Source organism: Triticum aestivum, chromosome 5D (genome assembly GCF_018294505.1).
Source record: "Triticum aestivum cultivar Chinese Spring chromosome 5D, IWGSC CS RefSeq v2.1, whole genome shotgun sequence".
Classification (NCBI taxonomy): Eukaryota; Viridiplantae; Streptophyta; class Magnoliopsida; order Poales; family Poaceae; genus Triticum; species Triticum aestivum.
Genome location: NC_057808.1, coordinates 308,766,573 through 308,775,639, shown reverse-complemented (window position 1 = coordinate 308,775,639; position 9,067 = coordinate 308,766,573). Strand labels below are relative to the sequence as shown.

The following is a 9,067-nucleotide window of genomic DNA, read 5'->3' as shown; positions in this document are numbered from 1 at the left end:
CAAAGTATATAGAATGTGTATGAAAACAATTATCATGTACTAAAAAAATGTTAATCAAGCATTTGAAAAAAAATGCCAAACAAGTATATGAAAAATTTAATCAAGAATTTTAAATGTTAAATTAAATGTGTGTAGGAAAAATGTTGACAAGGTATTAAAAAAATGTTAATCTTGTATTTGAAAAATGTTAAATGTTGACCACATATTCAAAAAATGTTAATATTGTATTTGGAAAATGTTAATAAAGCATTTGAAAAATGGTAAATGTGTATATAAAAAATGTTAACCATGGATTAAAAAAATGTCAATCAACATTTGAAAAAAATTAAATATGTATAGAAAAATGTTGACCATGTATTAAAAAAATATTGTATTTGAATGATGTTAAACGTGTATTAAAAACCTAGCCCAATATCTGGCCCAACTCGTGTCCCCTACAAGTTGATGGAAAATTTGTAATCTTCAGATGGCAATTTTTAAAAAAAATTATACTTATCACATGTTAAATAAACAAAAAAAATGTTTTTCTGAATCATTGAAAAATTTATAAAAAATTGTAATAAAAAACATGGCAAACTTAGAAATTTTCATCTCAAAAACCATGGAAACTTGTTTTTGTATGTTCATATGGCAAATTTTTAAAATGTTTATACTTATCACATGGAAAATTACAAACACGTTTTTGTTTTCCTGAATAATTGTGACTCGGGGGGGGGGGGGGGGGGTGGAATGTAGTAGACACATTGAAAATTTAGGAATTTTATTCTCGAAAAGCATGGCAAATTGTTGGAAAGTTTCTTATCTTCGTATGGATTTTTTTATAAAAAATGTACTTTTGACAGTCAAATATGCAAAAAAAATAGTTTTCTAGAATCACTGCAACTTTAGGAAAAAATATTTAATATAAACATGAAAAAAATAGGAATTTGTTCTCTGAAACACATGTCAACTTTTGCGAGAAAATGTTTTGGGATGGTCAGATTGCAAAGGTTAGTCTATGTGCGAGAGTTTTGAAGGCTAAATATTTCCCGAATGGCGAGCTTGAAGACACAATGTTCCCAAATGGCGGTTCTCCTACTTGGCAAGCTATAGTACATGGGCTAGATCTCCTGAAGAAGGGGCTGATTTGGAGGGTTGGCAATGGACGCTCGATCCGTATATGGAGAGATAATTGGATTCCTAATGGTGGCTCTGGTAAACCAACTTCTTTGCAGGGAAGATGCCACCTCCGAAGGGTGTCGGAATTACTCGATGAGCATGGAGCATGGCGTGTCGATTTACTCTAGAAGTACTTTCTCTCGGTTGATGTCGAACATATTCTCAAAATTCGAGCTTCTCCTCTCCTCAGTGAGGACGTGATTGCCTGGCAACCGGAGAAGAGTGGTGTGTTCTCGGTTCGAAGCGCTTACCGGCTGGCGCTTGACGATTCGTCCATCTTCAGTCGCAGCGAGCAGGGCACCGGACGGGCGACGAGCCGTCTGGGCTTTATTATGGAGGTGCCCTGCTCCTCCAAAGGTGCGTGTGTTTGCATGGCGTGTGGCTACTGATTGTTTACCCACATGGATTAATAAACACCATAGGAATCTTGAAGTCTCTAACTTGTGTCCCGTATGTGCTACCGAGCCGGATGATACCTTTCATGCTCTTTGTAGGTGTCCCCGTGCAGTCGTGTTGTGGCAGTCCATGGCGCAACAATGGAACATCCCGGACGTGCTGCATCTTGTGAACACGGGCCACGAGTGGCTCCTGCATATTCTCGCGGAGCTGCCGGAGGAGGAACGCCTCTTCACACTCATGACGATCTGGAGATGTTGGCATGTGAGGAATGAAGTCGTGCATAATAAAAGGCCGCCACCAGTGGAGAGCTCGACTCGGTTCCTCACAAGCTACATCAATTCTCTGTTGGCTATCCAGAGTCACCCCCATGGCGACCATGTCAAGGGAAAGATGGTGGTTGGCATACAGCCTATGAGGGAGGCGCTACAACATGTACAAGAGGAGCATCGTCTGGAGCGTTGGGAACCTGCACTGGCGGGATGGGCTGCACTCAATATTGATGGATCCTTTTCGGAGCACAACGGCAGTGCTGGCGCTGGCATGATCCTCAGAAATGAGGCCGGTGCAATCATCTTCTCCTCGTGTCGCGAACTTCGTCAGTGCAGCGGTCCTCTTCAGTCTGAACTTGCTGCATGCTTGGAAGGTATTTCCCTAGCGACCCAATGGACCACCCTGCCAATTGTAATTCAGACGGATTGTTTAGAAGCTGTGAAGTTGATCAATACATCGGGGCATGATAGATCGATGCACATGGTGATGGTGCAAGCAATAAAAGAGCTTCTTCAGGAAGGTAGGGAATATATAGTCAAGCATGTTAGGCGTGAGCAGAACATTGTTAATCACTATTTAGCAAACTTTGGTAGAGTTCATAAACGCACTGCGGTGTGGCTTCGATCAGGACCGGATGCGGTTCTCGATCTCTGTAATGCAGACATGGTCGCCGCTTGATTAATGAATTCCCTTTCTCATCGCAAAAAAAAAGATTGCAAAGGTTAGTAAATTTGTTCTCCAAAATCTTGCTAATTTTTTTTGTGTGTGTCTAATAAAAAAGTTGGCATAACAAGATGATATGATGGCAAATTTGTGTGCCATTCTCTTGGCAACTTGTGTGTTTATCATACGTTCATGGCAACTTTTTTTGTGCGTCAGCTCTGTTCATATGGCAAAAATCTTGGACATGTGGTACTTTTTATTCATACGTCATGTCAAGCTTTGTATGTTGAAGCAATGCAAGATCATGACAAAATATGTGTCATTTCATTTCCCAGAAGGGTGGCAAACTTAGTTGCCGGATTAGGCTTGTAGGGTGGTCTACTTACCAAATTGACAGCTTAAATTATAAGCAGTTTAACTTGGTTCTTCTTACCTCCCACAAGATCAAGTAATGCAAGATCAAGTAGTGCGTGTGTAGATTTAAAAAAAAATCAAACTTCATGCATAAAAATATCCACATTTAAAATATGAAATAAATACATTATATACATAGTGAGACATATTTTTATGTTGACATGTTCCTTAATATATTGGTCAATGTTTGAATTTCAAAAAAATTATACACATAACATTCTGGAACGAAGTAAGTATATTTTTTTCTAGTCAAATATATAATAAAAAATTACCTAAAATACGAGGAAGACTTATAAATCGAGTCTAAGGATGTATTTAAAGAGCATCTATAGCAGATCCTTTTAAAGAGCCAAAACTATAAAATAATCGCTATTTTACGGGTTTGGGTGAAAAAACGGATCCTGTCATATTCCTCAAAATCGGATGACTCGTATAATTTTTTGAGTAAAACCTTAAAGCGAGACTCCAATACCTCATATGTTTAGGATTCAGGGCAAAATTTTTAGTTCCCCTTATACAGAAAAGATGGTTGGCGGGAGGGAAATTTCGGGTCCAACCGCCGCCGGCCGATGCCGCTCTCCAACCCCGCCCCTCTAGCCAAATACCCGGCGCGACAAGCCTGATTCGTACGGGATGCCCACCTCTCCTCCCACCACCGTCGTCGGCCGATGCCGCCTCCTCCTTCCCTACGTTGGCCTCTCACCGTCACGACCACGACCGCAGCGTCGGCGCGTCTGGCTGCGACGACCGTCCACATCTTTGGGCGGCCGCGCCAGAGGACGACTGGCCTTGCCGCACCGCTGGCATTGTCGTGCTCGTGAGCAGCTTTGTGCTTGCTGTCATTCGGTGCCAGGCGGTAGTGGAGGGCTGGCGCACACGACAAATCTTGGCCGGGAAGATGGAGGGAGTGTGCGGCCGGCTGGTGTTGCGGGCGTGGGGGCGGTGGTGTTGGGCTTGCGTGCGTTGGAAAGAGAAGGGAAACGGGAGAAGGAGGAGGAGAGAAAAAATTCCTAATTGATGGGTCCCCTTGAATTTTTGTCTGTATCCTAACATTTTAGGGTATCTATTACATGTGATCCCAGCTAACGTTTTAAGATATATCTTAAAACACTTTTAATATATGACATTTTAAGGGATCTGCTAGAGATGCCAAACCCAACCGACGTCGGTCTAGTCGTGCAAAACTACCGTAAACTCTCGGTTGTTGTAGCACTGCTCTTTCAACGATATACTCCCTCCGTTCCAAAATAGATGACTCAACTTTGTGCTAATTTTAGTATAAAGTTAGTATAAAGCTGAGTCATCTATTTTAAAACAGAGGGAGTAGTACACATCACTCTCCTAAAAAAACAGAGCGCCTATCACAGAAATGGATCCAACGACGCGAGGTTCACGGGCACGTTAGAAGATCCGGGTTCCGCAGAATTCAAATCACTACTCATCTACCTTGCTCAACGTCCGATAACAGTTTCGCGGTATCCTTCTCAGCCTCCGGCGACTCCTCCTTCAAACCATGAACGATAGATCCTCCATCTCCATCGCCGCCTTCCAAGCGAGAACCCTCGTGCTCCACCTGCTGCATCTCCGACTCCGCCAGCGACTGCATCCGGGCACGGTCCCTGTCCCGGGGATAGCTGCAGTACAGGAAGGAGTATATGGCGGCGCACACCGTGAACGGTATCGCGATGGCCGTGTACAGCGCCTTGGCCAGCGACGCCGCGTTCTCCCGGTCCAGCTGGGTGCTTGTCCCCTTGTCGTCCGGCCTGTACCCATACACGCGCTGCGCCAGGATGCCGACGATCGGCGGCGCGAACGATGACAGCACCGTCTCGAACGACCTGTCGAGCGCGTAGATGCTCGTTCTTGATTTCTCCGGCACGATCTCCGCAAAAATTGGGCTGCAAAATTTTGAGGTTTGTCACATGAATGACGATTGACGAGTCTATTTTATAAGTTGAAAAGCTTCTGGGTGTACGGCGGCGAGGCTTACAAGTTTGTAGCAGGGCCGTTCCAGGAGATGAACACGCCCATGACGAACAGGACGACGCCGTGGATGACGCCGGTGGACGGGTCATCGGGGAGCCCCCTGAGCAGCACGGCGGCAAGGGGCACGGCCGAGCCGGCGCTGATCTGCGACAGGACGATCCTCCCGGCGTCCGGGTACCGCAGGGCGAGGAGGTCGCCCAGCTTGCCCCCGATGAGGCCGCCGAGGGAGCTCGCGACCCAGAAGATGGTCATGAGCACGGCTGTCTCCCGGTGGCTGAACCCGATGAGCTCGAGCCACATGGACGCGAAGGAGGAGAGCGCGGACCACGGGAACGAGCCGCTGACGCCCTGCGCCACGAAGATCTGGAACGTCGGGACCTGCACCACGAACTTGGCCTCCGCGATCATCTCCTCCACCACCTGCCGCACGGCGGGCTTCTCGTCGCCGCCTGGGCTGGCAGCCGCGTCGCCCGTGGGGAAATGGGGGTCCACGGAGAAGAACCAGTTGAGGGCACCAACGGCGACGCTGATGGCCGCCACGAGGTGGAAGGCGATGCGCCAGCCGGCGATCCCGAGGACCGTGGTCTGCGCCAGCAGCAGGCCGACGAAGCCGCCGGCGATGAGCCCGATGCAGCTTGCGAGCTGCAGCCAGCCGAACGCCGAGCCGCGCGTGCCGTCGTCCGTGGAGTCGGCGACCAGTGACTGGATCGATGGTACCACGAGCGCGAGGCCGATGCCATTCAGTCCCCTCGAGATTGCTACCTACAGTACAAGTGGACATTTCAAACTGATGTACTGACAATGAGATTAGACAAGAAATCTGAGCTTGCAGCGCTAGTACTTGCTAACATGATTGTCCAAAAATATAGTATTAAATGGAAAATTACTCTCTAGTGCAATAGTATTGCGTCTGAAACTCTGAATTGAAGTGTCAAGAGAGAGAAGAAAGACACCCTGGATTTTCACATGTTTGTTTGTAAGGAAATCAAATCCATGAAAGCCAAAGCAGGGGGAGCTAATATTTCCTTTTCGACGAGGGGGCCATAATCTTTCCCGTGTCCTGAAATCTAACTTAAAAATGTCACTATATATTTCAAGACTTGTCAATATTGTGTCCTTGATTCCTGAAACACTGTGTGCTTGCTGTGTCCGTAGTCACAAGCATTATAAAGCTTGCGACGCTTCCAAAATATAATCCCTACTGGAGCCTCGGTATTCAAATTAAAGAAGTGCAATCTGAATCTGGGCAATATTTTTTTACCTTGGAGAGCACAGCAGATCTACAGACTGCAAAATCCCCAACTCGACATGCATCGAGCTGCAGAAGCAGAAAACAGGAGCAAAGCTCAGGCAGGAAGGGATGGGAGCTGGTACCTGGAGGAAGGTTTCGGAGACGCCGACGAGGAAGGTGGCGGCGGCCCAGAGGAATGCCCCCACGGCGATGACGCGGGCGCGGTTGTGCCGTGCGGCGGCGTAGGCGGCGAGCGGGTAGCACGCGGCCTGCACGATGGAGCGGCACAGCGTGAGGGAGCCGAGCCAGGTGGGGTCGGCGTGCATGGCGGCGCCGATCTCGCGGTACACCGCCGGGAGCAGCGCCTCGTCGGCGCGCTCCATGATGGACGCCAGGCTCACCAGCAGCAGCGTCCGGCGCCGGTCCCGCTCCTGGTCCCGGTGCGGCGGCCCCGTCATCCTCCCTCGCCGTCCGCTCTCTCTCTCTCTCTCTCTCTCTCTCTCTCGCTCGCTCGCTTGGTCAGTCCACCAGCCGTCTCCGGTCTCCCCCCTCCGCCATTTTAGTAGTACTGCTACTGCTATGCTGCGCCGGCGATCCAGGGTCTCCTCTCCTCTCCCCTTCGCGGGAAATTTTATATTACGACTTCTCCGCCTCGTTACGCGAGATACTTGTCGGGGCTTCTGTTTGCTACCGCTGACGTGTGGGCTCCGCTCCGGTGTGGGCCCGTCTTAACCAGGAGAGTTGAGCCGAGGTGGTTTGGGTGATTCTCGTTGGTCCCGCTTCTGTGGGTCTCGGATCGGATGGAGGCGAGGATGGAAAAAGATTCCGATAGGTCAGAAGTCCTCCGAGGATCCTGGTTCGGCAGGCATGCCAAAGTCCACGGCTGCTCTCGGCGTTTCTGCCTCCTTTGTTGGGGTTCAGACTTGAGAAGCTCCTCTCGCCTGGCTCGACTGCAAGGACCAAAAGATTGCCGCTGATGGTCAAGAGTGGGCTTGCGCAGAGGTCGTGAATTGGGGCCTTAAGGTGTCATCACTCGTGCTGCTGGAAGATAAACTTGAGCAGGAGTCTGACGCGTGTTCATCTCCATGCCGCCACATGCAAGATAAACTTGGATCTTTTCTTGGAAAATAAAATGTATTGATATCAGTATTGCATGGCATTTGCTTCTCAACAACTGGATATCGCAAGCTGTTCAATTTAAGGACACACTCGGCCAAATCATTATTAAAAAAAAAGGAATGATGATACATGCCCGGCGGCCATACCGACCCTCGCTAATCACACAAGGACTACGAGAATGGTTTTCCAAAAACAACGCCTTCAAAGAGGAAACAACATGATGGTGATGTCGTTGCCAAGTCCATCAAGTAAAATTTGAACTCATGTGTTTTCACCATTAAGATCAAGTCCGAACAACCACCATGCAATGCCATCACAAAGAAACAATTTACGTTAAGCTCCGCCCCACTGATGGCTCACCATTATCTGATCCGGTGCAGTACAGACAATGGGTGAGGAGTAGGGCCAGCAGTTGTTTTACATACTTTTTCATACTCTGTATCTGACGAGGATAACCGATGGTGATATTTCAGACAATGGGTGAGGAGTAGGGCCAGGAGTTGTTTTATATACTTTTTCATACTCTGTATCTGAGGAGGATAACCGATGATAATATTTTAGACAGTGGGTGAGGAGCAGGGCCAGGAGTTGTTTTACATACTTTTTCGTACTCTGTATCTGAGGAGGATAACCGAAGGTAATGGTTATGTATCTTTGGGGGCGAAACATGACCATTACCAGACCAGGCCTATTTTTTTTTCACCCTGGAGTTTGAAACCGGATACTCAGGAAAGCATCCTCAAATGAAGTCCGCATATACTACTACCAATGAAGATGATGTCAACATGGACGATCCTAGCGTTGACAATGTCATTGCGACTGATAACAATATCCACACATTGTGACTGATAACCATATCCACACAAAGCAGGCATCGCAGGCAGCCATGGACTATCACAAACCAAATTGGCAAGAGAAAAATGTCACGCATACCGCTAAACCCAAAATTAGGGATGCTCCGGTAACCCCACACACACAGCTTCGTCGCAAATGCGTGCCGGTGTTAGACATGGGCAATTTGGGCATGCCCTCCCCCAACCGCAGACTATACAACGTGTGTCCCCACTAGCTCCATCGCAACACCTCTAACTCCGCCAAAATGCCTCACATCAACATGAACTAACAACAAGCAACGGGACTTTGGGCACGAGATAACCGGATCCATAGCCTGACCAACCGCACCATCAGCTTAACCACAATAGTGGGCGCCGAGGATGCTCTCCAAACCCCGCTGACGCCGCCATTGCAATAAAGGGTGCCGAGGGTGCTCCCCAAGCCCCGCCGCAATCTGTCAGCCACACGAGCACAACCTGACAACAATGTCTAGTGTCGAGCAAGGGAGCTTTGATGATGATACAAAAAATGGCAAGGAAAAAATAGAGGGCGTCGAAGATGCTCTCCAAACCCGGGTCACGCCGCCACCAAAATAGAGGGCGCCGAGGATGCTCTCCAAACAATGGGGAGGGAGAAATGAAAAACATAATATGTTGATGATAATACAAAAAATGGAGGGAGAAATGAAAAAATAATATGTTGATGATAAATACAAAAAATGGGGGAGGGAGAAATGAAAAACAAAATCTGTAAATCGCCCACCGTGGGGCTCGAACCCACGACCACAAGGTTAAGAGCCTTGCGCTCTACCAACTGAGCTAGACGGGCTTTTTGTATTTTGCTGAACTTTTGCATACATATTCCGATATACCGCGTCTCATTTCTCATGCACTTTCAGCTAGATAAAGCTTGAACTGGTAACTGGGCTCCCGCATGTCTACCCCAAAAAAGTTACTACTTCTACAAACACTTCTGATTGCTGCTCACCAGTCC

General features: G+C 47.8%; 1 protein-coding gene and 1 non-coding gene across 2 annotated transcripts; both read right to left on the bottom strand.

The window, feature by feature from the left end:
- Positions 1–4,265: 4,265 nt before the first annotated feature.
- Positions 4,266–6,880, bottom strand: LOC123124741 (uncharacterized). The gene is made up of 3 exons (XM_044545306.1): positions 6,265–6,880; positions 4,895–5,652; positions 4,266–4,802 (listed from the first exon to the last, which is right to left on the bottom strand). Exons 1-3 carry the CDS (start codon positions 6,577–6,579, stop codon positions 4,343–4,345), a joined length of 1,533 nt encoding a protein of 510 aa, XP_044401241.1. The 5' UTR covers positions 6,580–6,880; the 3' UTR covers positions 4,266–4,342.
- A 1,949-nt stretch (positions 6,881–8,829) lies between these two features.
- On the bottom strand, positions 8,830–8,902 carry TRNAK-CUU (transfer RNA lysine (anticodon CUU)). Its single transcript has one exon. It is a non-coding gene; the product is annotated as a tRNA-Lys (tRNA).
- Between the last annotated feature and the right edge of the window lie 165 nt (positions 8,903–9,067).